This window comes from Pagrus major, chromosome 22 (genome assembly GCF_040436345.1).
Source record: "Pagrus major chromosome 22, Pma_NU_1.0".
NCBI classification, from domain to species: domain Eukaryota; kingdom Metazoa; phylum Chordata; class Actinopteri; order Spariformes; family Sparidae; genus Pagrus; species Pagrus major.
Window position 1 is genome coordinate 8,336,021 of NC_133236.1, and position 19,991 is coordinate 8,356,011.

Here is a 19,991-nt window from a genome sequence, read left to right on the forward strand (position 1 = left end):
AAAGTGAGCGAGAAAGTCTGCCGTTCAGGGTAGAAACTAGCGATTAAGGCAGCCGAGATGACAGGCGGGCGCGTCTGCTGCTAAAAATAGACGTCATGTCTGCAAACATGAAGATTAAAAATAGTTTCAGAGGAGCTTTAAGGTGTTTAAACAGACTCTTTGTTAAGCTATGAGTAAGGAAACAGGAATATTTACTACTCTGACTGATACAATTGAGTTTTTGGACAGTGAAGTTGAATATATCTTTATTTTAATTTAAGGTTTCTGTGGAACTCGAAGTCTGAATCTTTCTGTCTTTGTGGCTCTTGTGGGGGAACAGCAAACAAAGGGTTTTAAGTCACTGACTGGTTGATAGAGGTCCAAAAACAGCCTCTGAAACTTACAAAGGGGAATGTCAATGTACAACATAAAAACTTACTAGTAAATGTTAAGATTTCAAAGCACAGAGGTGACCCAGAGGTAAAAGTTCAGCCTCATTAAAGGTGTACAGTGTGTCCTGATTAAGTGTCACTCAGCAGGACACAGATACCCTAAACACTCACTCGCTGTGGAGGACTGACGGCTAAATGCTTCAAATATAAACAGACTGTAAGTTGTTGAAAGAGAGGAATATCTTGGGGGGGGGGGAGTAACACTGCTAAGTTGCAGCTAGCAGCGCCACTTTCAGTGTCATCAGCTTCAGTGCCGCACAATAAAAGAATATCACATAAACAGTTTAACAGACACGGATATCATTTCTGCCTGGTAGATTTGGGGATATGGGAGGGCCCGACGATGGGACATTTATATAATCGGCTGATAAGTAAATTATAGCTCATGAATCATGCCGATAATACAAAGCCAAACTGCTTTTATTGACTCAACAAGCAAAGCGTCTACACACCCTGAAATTGGCTGTTTGCACCTTGAGAGTTGGTTTGCGATCCGCCAAGAAGACTGCAAAGAAGACGAAGAAGAAGACAAACGTGTCCTCATCTGTGTGGAAGGTTTTTACTGTTTCATAGGAGACAACATGATTGAAATTTGCTAAACATGCTCCACGAGGGTTTAGAGAGGAAAAAAATATATATATATATATATATATATACACACACGAGTCCTAACAACAAATCTCAATAAGGCTGTGGGATATTAAATAATCAATCATTACTCACTACATCTGGGCCTGGGCGGTTATCTTATTGGTATTTGCCAAGAGAAGAAGGGAATTATCTGTATCAGCTGAACAAAATCATGCATCCCTATTGCGGATGTAGGTAATCACCTTTTTAATGAACCTGTCTGATATCCACGCTGTACATTAAAATTAAATCCAAGTAGTGTTTACCTGTTCTTCTGATATGTATTAATCACTTAAATATGACTTTGCCTTGTATGTACAAATCAACAACCAAACAACATGAAACAAATAAAGATGATTTGTGATGACTTCACAAAGAGTGAACTAATCTTTTTGAAAGTCCAACCAGTGAGTGTTTTTCCCTTGAGAAACTGATTGATTATAGATATGACAATTAATTCATTTGAACTGAGTATACTTTGGTTTATTTGGAGGGAGAAGTTAGTCCGATCCAACCACAGGAAACAGCTCCTAAAATGCATGAAATGCACGGCTTTATGGGTACAAAGAGACAGATGTTGACATCTGATATCCAGCGGTTCCTCAGAGTGTTACACAGCAGACGGAGAGAACATGTGGAGTTAAGATGAAGTGATCTGAAGCGCTGTACAGGCTGAGGAGCAGATCTAAAATGATAGTAAAGTTTAAGTTACAGAGGCTCCATTCAGAATGAAAACTGGTCTACATGCATGTCCACATGACTTCTGTTTACAAGCGCCGGATCACTTGTAATCCAGCAGCGTGTGTGTGTGTGCATGTGTGTGAACCACAACACAACAACAAAGTCAACTCCTTCACTTCCAGGACGTTTCAGAAACCACGAAACCCCCCCGGAGCTGAGAGAGGAGGCCGGGCTCGCAGACGGACTGTAAGTCGACACTCTTCATCACCATCAACAAGAGTCTGTGGCCTGCTCAGTGTGGTGTGACTAATTCAGCTCACATTCCACTAATTACAAAGGCTGACGGAGGGGGGGCGTCCCAAACCCCTCCATAACCTCTTCCATTAATATACGTCCATCAGAAACGAGATATGTATGAACCTTCAGCTCCGTCATCACCAGAGAGGAGAAAGTAGAGGTTGCAGGGAGGTTAGCTTAGCATTAGCACACATCTCAGTTCAAACAGGTCTCTCAGAGATGATTTCTGGAGAAATAACGGAGCCAATCAGGAGCTTTGAGAAGTGTTGGTCACACTGGGACGTGTTAAACATAGTTACAGCTTAATACAGTTTAATCTGCGCTCTGAGGGCCTGCAGGCGAGTTTATCTAAGCAACTTTATGACTGCAATCAGTTATCTATCCCCTTAATTACACATCAACTGTACACATAATGAAGGTAAAATTGAATTTCCCGTTTGGGAGTTAATAAAGTGATTCTCCTTTATTTCAGTCCGAAAGCCTGTCTGACCTGCAGGCCAGTGAGTCAGCTGTTAGCTCGTTAGCTACAGCAGTTTTCCAGAAGACAAACACATTAATTCAGGTGTACTGCTCTCTGGTGTGAGCGCTTTTTAAATGCACTGACATTTGATGAAACAGAGAGACAGAAATTTTCAAAAATGGAAGCTATTGGAGCAGATCGCAGACACATTTGATTGCTAGCTCATTTTTTGCCTTTGTAATTTCTATACAAATCGCAGATACTTGTATCTTTTGCCAGATGGCAAATACAGATCTAACCTGTGTCGAATCAGTCGCATTTCAATCTTTTGCATACTAATTAAGTACAGCTAACATGTTGTGGCCCTGCATTAAAGCCTAACCACACCTTCAGCTGACTCTGACCAAGTATAAAATGTTTCACTAAAGAGATACAGAATGGTGTGTAATCATTTGTCAAGATTTCAATCGATAAAATTAGAAATCTAGCAGCTCCTCCTTTAGATAGCCAGAGAGCGGAGGAGGTGATGAGCAGGAAGAGCTGAGACACATGACCCAGGGCTTGGTTAACAAAGTAAGATGACCACAACCAGAAGATGACTGTATGAAAACATCCAAAAACTGCAGTGTCATTTTGACTTTATAACATGTATTTGAATGTATTCAGTTACTTTGTAAAGTCTAAAATATCAATATCAGCATCAAATATCTAGTATCAGTCAGAAAAATACATTAAATACATCCCTTAAATACAGTGCTAACTTTTTGTTAGCAACCAAGCTCACAACACCTGTACAACAGATCCCTGATGTACTTCAACTTCCATAAAGAATCAATCCTATTCCTCAGCTCCAACATCCTGGACACACTTCCAGGATATTCCAGGGATTCCTTGACTAGCTTTACCGACAGTTTCCCCTTTTCCCCTCATCAACCTCCAGCTGCTTCCTCCTCAGTCTCATTCTTAGAGGGGATATCACAACACAGCTGTTTACAGACAGAAAACAGACACCTAACATGAACATTTTGATCAGAATATGACTCGGATTCCCCTGCAGTTGTCTAATTTTCTGATTCCTCGGCTTCCTCGTGTCTCCGAGGATATCTTAAGTGGATGAAGATGCATATAAACAGCTTATCCTGAATAAGACACTTTGGACATGAGCCACTACTCAGGATGCCAAGTGCATTTCATTGGTAACATCTCTGCAGCCAAACTCAAGCAGACTTTTATACTGTGATATGCATACCACTGAGGCAACAAAGAAAACTCAGTGTCATCCAGCTAATCCAATAATCAAGCAGTCATTCAGGATCATTTCCTGAAGAGGACTTTGATCCCTGAAGTTTGTGAACTCAGGAAGGCCAGTGTGGTTACAGTAAGTCCTATTGTGTCACTACATAATATATAAGTCAATACAGCCATAAAAGAAGGATGTGGTGAGGAGGGAGCAAAAGTCAAAGTCCCTTCAGAAATCAGGAGGTTGTTGGAGAGGCCTCCACCCAGGTAAAACTATAACATTCACAGCTCAATGGGAACACTAAATACCACGGGCGTTAAATATGGTGGCCCTGAGGGTCAAAACACAACAACATTTGGGTAACACAACAACACCACCATTTCAGAAAAACAGCGCAACGCAACGTTTTGGAAAACACAAGGACATTTCGGAAAACGACACAACAATATTTGCAAATAATGTCACAACAATATTTCGGCAAACACTACAACAATATTTCTAAAAACAAAACAACAACATTTCAGAAAAAAAATATATTTCAGAAGACACCACGACATCTCGGAATAACACCACAACAACATTTGGAAAACACAAAATTTCACAAAACACAACTGCAGCAGAATGTATTTTAGCATGTTCAGAAATGTTATCGTGTTTTCTAAAACAGTTGTTGTGTTTTCTGAAATGTTGTATTTTGACACTCTATGAGGGTCCAACATGTAAGAATTGGCCACCTGTCGAATTCATACTAAAAACAAAAAGGCGGGAGCATTTTACTAGAGTAGCTGCTAACTGCTAAAGCTGCCTTTTGCTCGTTAGCTCAGTTAGCCATGCAGCTATTGGTCCAGAGGAGCACCGGGGACATATAGATGTTATTTCTTCATATTCAGTGTATAATTTTGGTTTGATTTTTGATGTTTTTTCTTAAATCCTTACATACTGTACCTTTAAAAATACCACAAACATGTGAAAAAATATCACAGTGACACCAGTAGGAGATCATAAAAGCACCACATAATGAGCTTTTTGATTCATTCAGATTCACTCATGGCTTTGGGAGAATAAAACGACCATAACAGTTTTATAAAGCAGCTTCAGCACAAGAACCAGCTCAGGACAAACACAATAAGCACTGAGAGCTCTTATATAATCATGCAACACACATTAAACCACAGGACTGGCTCAGCTTGTTCCCTGTGTCCACTCTTCTGAGGATGCCACACTATCTTTTTTCATCGCTCGGGCAATCATATCACAATGGCCAAACCCACCACCCTCAGCTTTGTTTCTTATGCAAAGCATGTCCATTGATTCTTGTTCCCAGGCTCGGTGTGGGTGTGTGTCTGTGTGTGTGCAGGCCGCAGCCGGGCTCACATTGTGAGATCTGACATATTGGTGCTGCTGCTGCTGTACAACAACACAGCCTCTCATGTCATGTACGCATCACTGAATTCTGTCAAGCTCTGTCCCTTTTCTACCGCCTCTAATGTAATGAGGCTCTGTGCTAAATGTTCGGTCCGCTCTAGCTGCCTGGATCTCAAGCCGAGCCGAACTTCATTTAAAAAACCTGAGAATGTGGCGTCGCGTTGCTTTATCAGGCACACACATAGGCTATGAACAATGAATCATCACTTTTTCTGATTCGGGAGACACTTCTCTTCAAATCGGCATGCATATCATCCACGAAGCATCAACATGTTCAAATAATCTAACTTTTAAATATTGTTTGATGATGATGTTCTTTCACCAGAATACACCCTTGGTGGTAATAGCAGCGTCGTTGGGTGTGCTAAAAAGTTGAAGCCTGACTGTAATAAAGGGACGCACAGTGAGTTCTTCATATGCCGAATTTTAAAGCGTCCCCTATTTGTTCAAATTGTGTATTATAGGATGTATTCTTATATAAATGCCTCTACAGATCATCAGAAAACTTTAAATTCACAGGTGTTTAAAGGAAGTCTGGCACCGTCTCGTCTCAACAAAGCTAGACGAATCCAAGCCCGACTCATGTTGTTAAAAACATCAGATTTCACAGCGCTGAGTGCAGGAATGATTTAAATCTGATGGGCATCACCGTCTGGTGTAAAGTGCTGTTTAATTAAAGATGTGTGCCACAGCTCTCAGCTGTGTGTTGACGGTTTTCCTCCCGGGAAAGCGACGACGTGTGTTGACAGCCTCCCTGTGCTGCTCGCTGCTCGCTGCTAGCACCGGGACGCTTCTGTGTCGTAGCCCGTCAGCTAGCTAACATCCCCGTGTTGTTGCGATAAATTCTCCCCGGTGCATGCAGACGGCTGCCGGTGTGTAGCCTACCTCGTTGGTGCGTAAACTCCCGGGACTCCGCGGCTCGTTTTGAAGGAAATTGTGTTTTTAAAAAAAGGAAATCCCAGAAAGGAAGCGCACGTCCCAAACACAGCCGTGCCGGCCGGGTGTCTCTCCAGATGATGGATGTCCGCTCCGGCAGCCTGGGCCACACTCTCCCCGCCCTGCAGCCTCCGACTCCCGCAGCAATCCTGGGAAACTGGCCCCGTGACGTCACGAGCTGGATAAATACCCCCGTGCAGCGTGAGTGTCCCTGCAGGGGGCGCTGTTTGATTCGTGCTCTGCTGAGCGTCAGGCCATCCAAGGTAGGACAGCCTCAGGACCATGTGCAGGTGCAGATGATGGTCTCCAAAAATAGATCCCAGCTGCAGTGGAGGAAGTATTCAGTATTCATCCTTTACTTCAGTAAAAGTACTGGTACCACTCTGTAAAAACCAGTGGTGGAATGTAACTGAGTACATTTAGAGTCAAGATTCAAGATGTTTGTCACTCCAAGTACAAGTACACTAAGTACTAGGGATGCACGATGTATATATATATATATATATATATATATATATATATATATATATATGTATATATATATATATATATATATATATATATATATATATATATATATATGTATATATATATATATATATATATATATATATATATATATATATATATACATATATATATATATATACATATATGTATATATATATATATATATATATTATCGGCCCAATAATGGAAAATTGACAATATCAGCAGATAAGAAATTATAGCCAATAAATCTAGCCGATAATACAAAGCCAAATTGCTTTTGTTGACTTAACAAGTGCAGCATCAACACACAGTAGGTGGTGGTATGCACCTTTAAAGTTGTTTTGTGAGCAGCCAACAAACACAGAGAAGAAGAACAACACACTGATGTCACACTCATAACGCCAAACTGCTGCACCTGTGTAGAGCCACGCAATGTAGACAAGAGCCAAACATATCGTCACTGGTGTGGACTTTTTTTTACAAGAACATACGTGAATGTTCCACAGAGGAGGGAAAAGTCTTCAAGTTTAACCAAAAAATCTTATCACAGCTATGGAATATCAAATAAACCATCTTTATCGGCCATGAGAGTCAGGTAATTATCGACTGAAAAACATCCATGTCATGCATCCGTTTAAATACATTATTCAAGATTCAAGATGTTTACTGTCACACTGGTTGTACACTTGTGTGCATAGAGACTCCACTACAGAAATGCTAAATAACATGTATATAATGAAATGCTAAATGCCTAATGTAAATGTAAATGTAATATGATATAATACTAAATAATGATTGTAATAATAATAATACAATAATAAAGAAAGAAAAACAAAAACAGAGTAAACAGAATAAAAATATGGACAACTGGGACATATCTTCCCATGGATGTGTGTACATGAGGCCATGCAAAGACAATAAGTGTAAACATAATATAAATAGCAATAAAGCAGAAGATATAAAAACAGCAACAAAAGTGATCGAATTGTACTGATTGATTGATTTACTCAATTACTGTACTGAGATACTTGTAATTAACTTGAGTATTTCAATTTTGCAACTTTATACTTCCAATGCACCACATTTTGTTGGCAGATGTTGTACATTTACTGTAACTCCACTTCATTTATTTGATAACTTTATTCTAAGTGTTATATTGTAGGCAACTGGACGTGTTTTAGTTTCCAGTCGACCATGACCATGGCCTGGATGACTGAGAACCTTCATCAACACTTGATGCAGATTACATGCTGCATCACAGCCAAAAAGAGCACATTTTTTACCTCTGTATATGTGAATAAAGTAGTATCAAGTCTTTTGTGGCTGCATTTAAAAAAAAAACAGATATACAGCAGGTAAGCAACATCTTCTATATATCACCTGAATTGTTTGTTATACACAGCCAGCTCCAAAAAGCAGATATATTTTGTAAAAAACAAAAGCAAAAAAAACAAATTGATTTTCTGGCAACAGTGGTTCAACAATGACATTTTATTGTTAAGTCAGTTATTTAACTAGCAAGGCCAACTTAATAATTGTGTTATTAGGTATCCCTGCATCACCAAAGGACTTCTCCTTGGGTGTTATTTAACTTTTCAGAGGTCTTAAGGGAAGTGGCAATCACCCTACACCACTGTCAGTAACAGAAACAACTATTGGTTGTTCTTCATGGCAAACTAAGAACAAGAATGAGACAATCCATCATTTTTTTCAACAAGACATCATACTGGTCCACATTTGTTGCAGCGACTTGTTTGGGGAAAGTTTGGCTAATGCCACACACGTTTTTTTTAACTAACAAAATAAAAGAGACATCCTATAAAACGATTCACAGGTTTTATCCAACTAAGTATTATTTGCAGAAACTGAAGACAGATATTGATGTAGGTTGTACATTTTTGGAGAGTTGAAAAAAATGTCTTGTTTGTATTGACTGAATATGAGAGATATCTGTGTTCACAGTTCTTTGTGATCAATGTTATTATTTTGACCAAATTTTATATTCCCAAATCTAAACTCATAAACAAAAAAAGAGAGGAAGCTGCATGTTATCTCATAAGTTGCCTCCAGTGATATCGATCAGTAACTAAGTTGCATTGTGGGTAATGTAGGCACCAGCTTACGGTTAGAAAGAAGAATGTGTGGGATAAAAAAGGTGATATCTCTGGTTCATTTGTTTTTAAACTGACAATACTGAGTGGAACAGTGTTCCACCAGCAGACCGCCTTTCAGAACCTGTTGCTCTGTTGATGTTTCTCATGTGAAGCAGCTCTTCAGTGAAGTTATTATCTCCACGGCTTCACAAACTCTGTGCGCATATGTGACATTGAGCAGTAATACCTTCAGGGAGGTTGAGGATTAACAGGGATAATGTCAAAGACGACAACAATGGTGCTAATCTCTGTCTGCTGCTGCTGCGCTCACGGCCCCTCACTACAGACTACTGAACTAATCACATTAATCACGAAATTAATGATTTATTCATTTTCATGTCAAAAACCAATAATAGTACAAGGGTCAGACAAGATTTTTGTTTGGTATTATAATCCACCACGGTGTATTATTGGACATTTAACTCTTGTTCATACCCTCATTTAGGCTCAATTAAAGTGCCTTCATCCATGTTTTACTTTAATTAGTCTGGGATCATTTTAAACATCATTCATATAAGTGTATTTGTAAATCCTTCATACACAGAACTTTTTTTACTAGTGTCAAAGCTGCACATTGGCGTGTTTGAGGAATTTGCTTTACTCGTCCTTAAACTGGAGTCCACTCTGAGCAGAAGGACAAATGAAGATGTTAGTTTCAGCATGAAAATGGATAATAATGGACGGCCTGTTGGTGGGTTGGTCATCCACTCTGGACTGAAATATCTCCACAAGTAACAGATGGACTGTCATTTATATTTTGGTAAGAAATTCATGGATGGATCCCAATGATCAGACTTTCTCTCTACTGCAAATATGACATTTTATTTGTGGTTTTAACTGAAATGTCTCACTGGATTCATTAAAAGTCCAGCCCAACAATATAACCTTATTGTGCAGTTAAAGATAATATGTAGAAATTCTGCAGTAAAATATCTCAAAATGAACACACATTTGTTATATATTTTGTTGAGTTGTGTTCTTACACGATCCCAGATGTTTCCAACAATGTTCAAACCAGAGCCAGAAGGTGCGCTTCATTTAGTCGCCTGTCGCTACTTCCAGAATAGGGAAGTCAGTGCAGGAGACTAAACTTAATATGAATAAAACCTTGAAAGATGACCTCGTCTGTGAACAGTTGTGACCGAGTCCCTTCAGATAGTTTTTCATCAGCAGTGCTGGTTGTTTAATGATGTGTTCACCACCAGTGAAGCGAGTTCGACAGCAGGAACACTTGTGTTTATTTGCGTTACTCATGCAGTGTTGATCTGCGCCAAACAGCCAGTTTACTTTACTGTACACTAGCTGTAGGCTAAGGTAAGCGAGCAAAGGCACACACTGAGATGTGTTTAAATTCAGGACAACTCTGACTGAACTCAGCACACCTGAAAATGGAGAAGATAAATCCACTTTTTAATCTGAAAAGTTAAAAAGTAATCTATTGGCTCTCCTCCCGTCTGTATCCAGATTCTCTAGCCAGCTCGAAGCAGCTGAGCAGCTTTGTTTTGTTTTCACAGAGAGCCCCCTAGCGGCAGAAGTTGCATATTGTACGTTTAACACTTGTAGTTGTAGAAAAGTATGTATCTTTGATTTTGGGGTGAATTTTTCCTTTAAAGACATCTATTTCATGGTGGCTTTAAAATTGAGATTAAAAATTCTTTCTTGAGTTTGGATTTGGCAGGCAACAAAACAATCTCACCACAAGATCCATTTAGTGGCCGTTCTGGAGCTTTTGATCATATCACATAATCCTCCTCAGAAGATGGGGTTTGCCTCAGATTAATCACAGTTTCATTGTGGTTAAAAATATCTTCATTGAGTCTAAACTAACTCCATCCAGTGTGTGGACCTTGAGTTCATGCTATTTTGTCAGACTGAATCACTGTTGGACATAAACATGTCACCGATCATTACTCCCAGCAACTAATTTATATTTTATTCATACTCTAATATCATAAAGACTCTCTTAATGAGTTTGTAAGTGGGCTGACAAAATACGATTCAAGACTCATGAATGTTTTAGTGTCTAGTAACGTAACACCGGGTAAGTCCTGTCTGCAGGATAATACACTGAACACCAGACTGAAAGCTGAGAGCAGCATTTCATCATAAACCACCTGAGAGAGCAGGAGACAAGTCTTCTACTTGAAAACACCGCCTGTGATGTGAGATATTAATGTTCAACCTACAGAGAGGCTCAAATCCAAACTTTTTTCGATTTTTAGGGACACATTCCAAATCTCTATATTCTAGATTTTTCTTTTTGTCAACAAAGACCAAAACCAACAGTGTGCTCGTCCATCTCTTCATACTTTCTGACCATTGGTTCCTGCTTGATCTTTAAAAAACACCTTACAAATAAGCTTCAGTCATTTCCTGAAACAGCAGCTCACTGTAATTTTTATCAGTGATGGAATGTAACTAAATACATTTACTCAAGTACTGCGCCCATGTACAGTTTCCTGATACTTTATTCTTCTGCTCCGCCACAAGACAATTATTGTACTTTTTACTCCACTGCATTGATTCGATAACTTTAGTTACTAGTTGCTTTGCAGATAACATGCAAGTGACACTTTTTAAACTTAATTTAATCACCGGTAAGATAAATTAAAATAAACAGATTCTGATAATTGGAAAAATGCTGCAAAAAATCGGTTGACCCATAGTATACTGTATGTACTGTACATACAGGTAAATATGTGTATGATGTACTTTTAATTGCTTTACTGTTTACTTTTTGGGATTCTTTTTCTATTCACACAGCTACATTTACTAGCAATTCATGATGGTGCCATCTTATTGTAGGGCTGAAAAGATGTTAGCTTATTGAACATACTTAATAACAAAAAAATGTGAGCTGTAGAATTGACCTTAAATATGTCTTGAAGCGTGTTTGCAGAACCTTTAGTGACAGTTAGGTCATTTCGACAGGAGAAAGTCGCCACAGGTTCAGTTTAAACTGCAGCTTCTGAGCTCACAGCAACAAGATGGTTTGTTACAGACACATTACAGTGTGTGGCTCCAGAGGAAGCAGCATGCAATCTGATGAATTGCCTCCAGTGATGTCACTCAGTGGCTACATTTCATTGTGGGTAATGTAGGCACCAGGTTTTAAAATAGAAAAATAATGTGTGGAATCATAAAGGTGATATCTCTGCTTGTGCTGGAACGATTTTGATCATTTGTTTAATAACTCCAACTGTGTTATAGGAGTGCAATGAGAGACTAATACCCACAATGCAACTTAGTCACTGAGTGACATCTCTGGAGGCAATTTATCAGATAACACACAGCTTCCTCTGGAGCCACAAAGAGGCTTTATACTACTTTGTTCACATACTGTATGTAGTAGTACTCCCCAAGCCCTAGAAACACACGTTAATGTTAAAATTGGTGGAGTTACCCTTTAAACCTTTAGCTGCACCTAAGTTAATGACCGAGCACCAGGCCCCAGTGAATGAAATTGTGTGAAACTATACAGTGTACGTGATTTGTGAAGCACGTCCTTTAAAAAAAAAAAAAAAAAAAATCCTTCATGGAAATTAGTTTTTCATCCTTCATTTAAAATTTCTCATTATTAAAATAAAATGGACATGTGAGAATTTTAGCTGACAACAGTCAAAATGAATTAAAATTAACCACAGATTGTGCATAAATTGACATTATCATGTCTATGTACTGTGTTGCAGAGATACCTACTAAGGCATGCTAACTAGCTATCCCCAGCCCGTCATGGTCCAAAGCTCCTGTGCTAGTGGTCTGAACACTAAAACTCCCAGTCTGAACCACTAGCAGCTACAGTTAGCAGCTACAGTTAGCAGCAGTTAGCGGTTACTCTGGGGATATACTGCTACCTATTGGTTTGGAGTATGAACTTGACAGGTAGCCAATTCTTACATATTTCACCTTGTCCATACATATTGCACACTTGTCCATCTCAGGACCTGGAAGGCATTCAAGACTTTCCCAGACTTTACAAAATGATCAAGAACCAACACACACACAAAGAAAACACAGCCCTATTCCTGTTGAAAACTTTCTGATGGCACACAGAACAAATAAAGAGTTACGGCAAAGGAAGTGCTCTTGCATCTGAATCGTTTTAATGCTGAAAATTCATCCACTCCACATCGAAGAGACACAACAAGCACTGAACTACGTATGTGACTCGTGAGCTGGAAGTCAACTTTCAGAAAACAGGTCTTTTTTGTGGATCGTTAACAAATAACAGCAACTTCCTCTAAGTTTTTTATATCTTCTGTCTTCTTCTACACAACTAGAAAGCATAAAAAATAATGATGCAAGAGCGCAACAGTATCTTCTGCACAGATCCTCCTGGAGAGAAGAACATCTATGAAAACATAACTTAACGGGCCACTTTATGACTGAGTCATAAAACAGTAAATTACAAAGGCAGCGGAGAAACTCCAGCATATTTACAGGTCATGTTTTATTTCATACAAATTTAAAGGTGTGTCTGATGTCTGTGGTTAATGGAGGGAGTTCAGGGTCGTTTCAGACATGTTGAAGTGAAACCAGCAGCGTACAATCAGGCTCGCACCCCCCCCCCCGCTGGGCCTGGGAGTGACGGCGAGGAGGAGGAGGAGGAGGGTGGGGTTGTTTCAGGGGCTGATGGGAAGGTTTGGCGGCCGGTCCGTCGACCCAGAAGTCTCTTCGATCTCGGGCTCTTCAGGAGAGCCGGGCGGAGCCTCGACCTGGTCAGGCTCCTTCTTTTCCAGTTCTTGGTACTCCTGAATCTTCAGGATGAGCTCCTTGATCTCCTCACGCTTCGTCTTCATTCGCTGCTGAGGGAACCAGTCGGACAGGTTGACCGGCAGGTGGAAACTGGGAATCGGATTCTGTTTGAACAGAAATTTATTATGAATAAAACGGATCTTGGAGTTTTAGAGACGGTCGATGTTTAATCAACACGAGAACGACAGGTTTAAAGTCGGTCGTCTTACCTCGAAGAAGCTCTCCACATACTGCAGGATGTAAACTCCACAGTCGCTGAAGTTATCCTGCTGAGGCACACGTGGGCTGGAGCCCTTCATCACATCCTTCCCGAAACTCCTCTGAGTCCCTTTACGCACCTCCCACTCCACCTCCAGGTACCTAAAACAAACGCACACTCCGTCTCAGTTACCACTTACCATTTCAAATTAACTTGTCAGTTTGGTTTAACTCCCATTTCAAGAGTCAAATAATTCATCAAAAAACTAAAAGCCAAAAATTTCGAGAGGGCTTTGAACTAAACTGACATTTTGTTATTGATTTATGCAGATCATTTTTAAAGAAACTGTTTGGGAGGGGCGACACAACGACATTGCTTTGTTTTATGGGGAGAAATCAAAAGGGTTGGGAAGCACTGCTCCATCAAATCAGAATAAAATTTACAAAAATATCTAATATCTTCTGTACAGTGGTATTTGTAAATCTATCAGGTGCAGCAGCAGACACTCACTCTCTCAGAGTTTTCACCACAGTCGACCGGGCGGGACCTCGCAGGGAGTCCATGATGAGGATACAAGGCCTGAAGCAGAAGAAGAAAAAAAACCCTGTGAGTACAGCAGCGGTGCCACCTGCAGGTGAAGAGGCAGAAGTGCATGGACTTACTGTCTGCAGAGGTTTTGTTTGGAGGCCAAAGAGGAGGCCTCAGACGTGAGCGTGTCATCAGCCAGAGTGCCGTCCTCACTGCAGTCATCCTGCAGAAGAAACCGTCACTAACATTAATCACTATTATTTCTTATTTATGATGAACAACTCATTAATGGACAGATGAGAGACACTAAATGAGTTGGAGCAAACAAGACAAGGGTCGAGTACCTGACCGGAGCTTTGGTCATCAGAGAAGGTGAATGTGTCCTCGTCTCCTTTTCCTGAACCGTAGCAAACACTGATTCTGTGCAACTCACCTGAAAATCACACAAAAACATCAACAATCTGTTTCATAAAATGTTTTTATCAGTGCTTATCTGCATGTCTAAAAGTAAATGTGATATTTTTAACATTTTAATGCTTCTTGGAATTGGATTTAAGTCCAAAATCAGTTATTGGGTGGAGGACAGAACACTGACTCTCCTGAGATGAGCAGTGAAGGGAAAAGACTGAAAAAACACACAACATTTGCTAGTCGAGTCGAAATAAGGGAACATTTTGGGTTTAAATTAGGATTTGTCTGATCACACAGTAACAAAGCGGGATGATAAATCAGACCAGACAACTGTTGTCAGCTTTTAGAAATTGGTAATTTTGATACTAAATGATACAGACACTTCTCTAATCCGCTGGTTCCCAACCAGACCCTCACTAGGGGTCTCCAAAGCTTCCTGTGTGATAGCAAGCCTTTCTTGATTTTAATCTTTAAGAGAATCTTAATAGTATGATTGTTAAAAATTAAATAAAAGAAACAAAATACAGACAGAACTGTATAAAAAAAAAGTTTCTAGCTCATCTCTGATGCAATATTTACAGGAAAAATATGCTCAAGACAACTAAATCACTTGTTTCCTGCAAACATCCTGCAATTATTGTGTCACAATCTGGGTTACAGCTTCAGTTGTTCCATGCTGTTGTTGTTATGCACTGAACATAATATGAAATGTCCATAAACTGATAGAGAAGGTCGAGATCAACTGGTCTAAACTGTGAAAGTTAAAAGGTCTCAGTACACTAAACCTCAGTGACTCACTTGTATACTGTGGCTCTCCTTCAGCGTGCCCATTGCCCGACACCGCAGAGGTGTTGGAAGGCTCTTGCCCCGCCTCTGTGAAGGCTGCGTTCTCCTTGGCGAGGTCACCGTTGGTCTGTCCCTCTGTGAAGGCCTCAGGGATGCCGGGGGACGGGTCGTCTGAGGAGCTGTCCAGGCCGTCCCTGTCCGGAGACAGAGGACGACAGTGGTCGGGGATGCTCTCTGACGGGGGATCTGCAGCCGAGGCGGAGGCTGGAAGCGGGCACAGCGGGTTCTGCTCGTACACCGGACCTTTAATACCCGGGAAGCAGATGACGGCCAAGTACCAGTGAGCTCTGACAAGACGAGAGTTTAAACCAGTTACAGGACTGAAGTGAAAGAACAAAAATCAAGTTCAGTGATCTGTAAAAAATGTAATCTGGAGACTCACGACTCATTAATGGGAACAAAAATGAAGTCCTTCTGGAAGAGATCCACGTGCCGAGTCCACGTCTTCACCCTGTTGTGCTTCCTTTTCTGGATTCTGGAGATTCAAAACCAAAGATTAAAGCTCTTAGTATCAAACTCATCTGAAGATAATCTGATGTAACAACATCCTATTGAGACTCACGGCAGGTTCGTTGTGTCTGGGACGTTCCTGCGCTCTCTCTGGTTTAGCCTCTTGTAGAAGAACGAGCTGAACACGTGGATTCTTTGTGCATCTTCTTTTTTCAATTTCTCTAAAACTAAATATCTGATATAGAAAGACAATGAAAGGTCTCATTTAAGTATGAAGACTGAATCAGAGAGAATAAAAAACTTTGTCATGTGATGAAACCATTGACAAATGATGGAAATACTAACTTTAAATAAAAATCTATGATAACGTCGTTTAGAAATTCTCCATCGTTAAGGCAGTGGAGGTCTTCATTAGTGACTGATATGCCACCTTTGGCTGGAGGAGGAGGGTACACCATTAATCTGGAAGACAAACACCGACAACACTGTTACACTGAGACTGTAACATCAATATCATTACCGCTAATGTCCACTAGATGGGGCTGTGACATGTTTTATCTTGGTTGCAGCTGCCGGAGACGATTCTGTGGAAGCCCAGCCAAAGTGATTTTATTTTTTTAATGCCATTTCACGAGGCAATGAGATAATTTATCACAAGATATTATTTTTGTTTTCTCTAGATCACAAGAGATGGAGATTGTTGTGGAGAATGCGAAAAATGAGTGTCTGGTTCATTTGATCACACCTGATTTTAGCCTTCAAGATCACTGTGATGACTGTTGGAGGATTCAAAACTGAAAAGTACAGTAACTCCATTGTGAAGTTTCTGTGGAGGATTTTTTTGTTCATTAATGTCCAAATAGACAATTAAAAGGAATTAAATTACAAAGATTAAACTTAAAAAGAAAAAAATAAATAATCGTAAAATGATAATTTGAAAATCAGGCAAAATGAAACTAAGCTTAAATTGTAAAGATGAAATAGAAAATTGAAACGGAAATACAAAAAGGGAAACATCAAATATGAAACAGAAAAAATACTATAAATTTTGGCAATTGACATTTCACACTTTAAATTTTGTCTTTTGTCATTTTTCATTTTGCATATTCCATTTGGCTTTTTAAGCTGTACATGAGGAGGCATGAATCAAAGGCTGGATGGAGGGTTTTAAACAGCTATGGCACAAAGGTTCCTCATGGACAGCAGTTTAATTTGAATATTTACCAAAAATATCCTCCATAAAGTAACAAGAAGGAATGACCATTTGTTTTCTCCTGATAACAGGTTGACCATCACAATATCTCAAGACAACGAAGATCATTTTCTCAAGACGACAAAAATACATTTGCAAGCATTGCAGGTCTTGGCTTCCATACAATCTACCGTTTCAGATGACCTTTAACATTTCACACATTAAGCTTCTTCTTGTTAAAGAAAAATCCAACATATTACATAAAAACATGACAAAAATTAAAAGTAAAGTAAAATTACATGGAAAAGTTTAATTTCAGCCCAGGTGACAGAAGAGTCACTCACTTGATGATTGGTCCCGAGAACGTGGGCTGGAGGTCGGTCATGTCCTCGTCGTCATCTTCAAAGTAGGTGCTGGTCTGCTGCCGGGTCGCCATCCGCGTGCGTACGGGCATGGTGACCGGGGTGACCTGTGTTACCTTGGTGACCGGGGAGACGTGGGTGATTTTGGGAGGGGTTTGTATCGGCTTCCCCTGCAGAGAGGGACAGGTGTTGGTGAGGAGGAAGGAAATTGTTATGGACAGATCAGAGATTCTCCAAGGTCCTGATGTGAACAGGGATTTCTCAAGATCTAGGTCACAGGTCATCAGAAGCTATTGGGTGCATCTGTGATGTTCTCCCTCAGCTGGCTGCAATAAGTCAGCTGAGAGACTATATAAGGGGGCTGCAGTTCCCCTGCTCAGTGGTTGCGTGTTTTCAGGGAGTCAACACCATCAGTTGGCTCTCTGTGTTTTCTGTTTGGATAAAAAATCTGAGTTGAGTGTTTGAGATTTCTTTCTTTTGGCCAGTTTCTATACGTTTTGTTTCCCCCCTGATCAGTGACTCCCACTTCACCTTTGGTTTTTGGGTCAAATGTTTTTTGTTCGTCTATCATTTTGATAGAATCAGTGGGTGGCTGTGGGTTTTATTCCCAAAGCTCCCTAGATTTACCTTTTTAAAGTTACGGTTAATTCCTAAAATCGACAATTTCTTGAATGGAGTTTGGTGGCAGCGCTGCACAGTATGATAGTACCAGTATGAAGTAGTATACAGTTTATTTTTTTGTTTTACACTATGACTTGCAATTTTGTTAAAATAAAAAATGTAGCCGTTGAAAATTCAGTGATTTTTGGCTTCAGTTTTCCCCCAAAATCTTTTGATCTTACTGCTAAATTAGTATTAGCAGTAGTAGTTTTTGTAATCATCACACACTAGTGACAAAAGCAAATCATTTGAAAAAAACCTGTCGATTAATTAATTGACCGAATATTGAAAATTGTTGAAGATTGTTATGATCAACTGATCATTCAAGTCATTTCTCAAGCAGAATTAAAAAACATTGTTTGGATCCAGAAAAATGAGTCTTTTTCAGTTTTATTTTAATATCAACAGAATATTTTTGAGTTTTAGACTATTCGATAACCAAACATGACATTTGAAGACATCATCTTGGGCTCTCAGAAATTGTGATATTGAGACACTAAACAATTAATTGAAAAATATTTTTTAGATTAATCGAATCATTGGTTCCAGACCTCATGATGTGCATTTCCAGGCTCACCTTGTCCTCCTTCTGTTTGGAAGCCTTATTGTAGTTGACCAGTCGGATGTTGGCCTCTTCGAACTGCAGCTTGGCGGGGAAGTTGCTGAGGTTGTTGTTCCTGCCGATCTCACCCAGGATGTCCTCCAGGATCATCTGCTCCTTCATCGCCAGGCCGTTCTCGAAGATCAGAACGATATACTTCTCGTCCGACTCTGGTGGACACACATTTTATTGTGTTACAGCTTTAATTTAAAATGCATTAAGTGCACTTTTTTGGCAATAAATTCTTAATATAACAACACATAAAGCACAGATACATTTTTACAAATTTATCAAAAAAGCAAGCACAGGAATCTCTCATTTTCATTGATATTCAAACTCTCTGTTGTGACACTCCAGTGGAATTGAGTTTGCCTGGATTTTCCTTGACATATCTCTAATCTCTCTCTCCATACATACCATATTGTATTCTATTCAACCATTTTCATAAAACATTTCTGCTTGAATGTACTGCAGCTAATTAGGACTGTGAACTGCAGTTGGCAGAAAATGAACAACGAGAGCAGGACATTAACTACACAGGACATCAAGTCCAGTTTATGTTCAGTCAGGCAGAAAGGATGAATATATTTACCTAACTCAGCTTTGAATAAATCAACTGAGAATAATGTGAGCAGCACAAAAACAGAACATAAAACATGTAGTAAGTTTAGGTTAGTGCACTGTTTTACTGCATTTAAGATCTTACATCTTGCATTTAAGAGCATTCCATAATTTATTTTGAGACAGGAGGAGCACCAACATCCTATTTTACAAGCTTCCACGATTGTTCTAGGATCAGAAAATATTGAGATGGATCGAGAAAATTGTGAGTATTGATAGTTAAGGTTAAGTTTCTATATGACACAATTACATGTAGCTTTTATTAATCAATACACTTACAAAAGACACGATTGTCTGAAAGGGATGGGTACAAAAACCCGGTATTAAAAAGGGCTCCGGGGCTAAACTTAGGGAGAACATGGTATCAGTGAGCACCAACATTATCTGTTCTGCTAACGGTATTGAGAAAACTAAGGCATTCGTCTACGATTAATTTTCACTATTCCCAATCTTGAACAGAGATCTGTGAGGGAGCCTGTCCAGTGCAGGCACAAACAATAGCTGACATTAAATGCAGCGCGCCCCACTATATGAAAATATATGGGCTACACTGACATCATTAGAACAAACAGATACCTTTTTTACGCAAAGAAAAAAATTCTCTATGTGTAACGTGATGAA

The 19,991-nt window shown here is 39.7% G+C and overlaps 2 protein-coding genes across 6 annotated transcripts in view; both read right to left on the reverse strand.

The window, feature by feature from the left end:
* The window catches only part of myo6a (myosin VIa), a 148,156-nt gene extending 141,960 nt beyond the window's left edge, over window positions 1–6,196 (reverse strand). For all 3 annotated transcript variants that reach the window (XM_073493304.1, XM_073493303.1, XM_073493302.1), the window contains exon 1: window positions 6,050–6,196. The gene's annotated coding sequence lies outside the window, so the exon portion shown is untranslated. The remainder of the gene's footprint in view (window positions 1–6,049) is intronic.
* A 6,630-nt stretch (window positions 6,197–12,826) lies between these two features.
* senp6a (SUMO specific peptidase 6a) overlaps window positions 12,827–19,991 on the reverse strand; it is a 29,391-nt gene continuing 22,226 nt past the window's right edge. For 2 of the 3 annotated variants that reach the window (XM_073492509.1, XM_073492507.1), the window contains 11 exons: window positions 18,726–18,919; window positions 17,471–17,658; window positions 16,280–16,396; window positions 16,047–16,169; window positions 15,867–15,959; window positions 15,437–15,771; window positions 14,572–14,660; window positions 14,362–14,450; window positions 14,210–14,278; window positions 13,710–13,860; window positions 12,827–13,604 (listed from right to left, as the gene is read on the reverse strand). In XM_073492509.1, the coding sequence (XP_073348610.1) occupies window positions 13,368–13,604; window positions 13,710–13,860; window positions 14,210–14,278; window positions 14,362–14,450; window positions 14,572–14,660; window positions 15,437–15,771; window positions 15,867–15,959; window positions 16,047–16,169; window positions 16,280–16,396; window positions 17,471–17,658; window positions 18,726–18,919 (1,685 nt within the window). In that variant the 3' untranslated portion in view covers window positions 12,827–13,367. The remainder of the gene's footprint in view (window positions 13,605–13,709; window positions 13,861–14,209; window positions 14,279–14,361; window positions 14,451–14,571; window positions 14,661–15,436; window positions 15,772–15,866; window positions 15,960–16,046; window positions 16,170–16,279; window positions 16,397–17,470; window positions 17,659–18,725; window positions 18,920–19,991) is intronic. The other variant, XM_073492508.1, reaches the window with a different exon arrangement.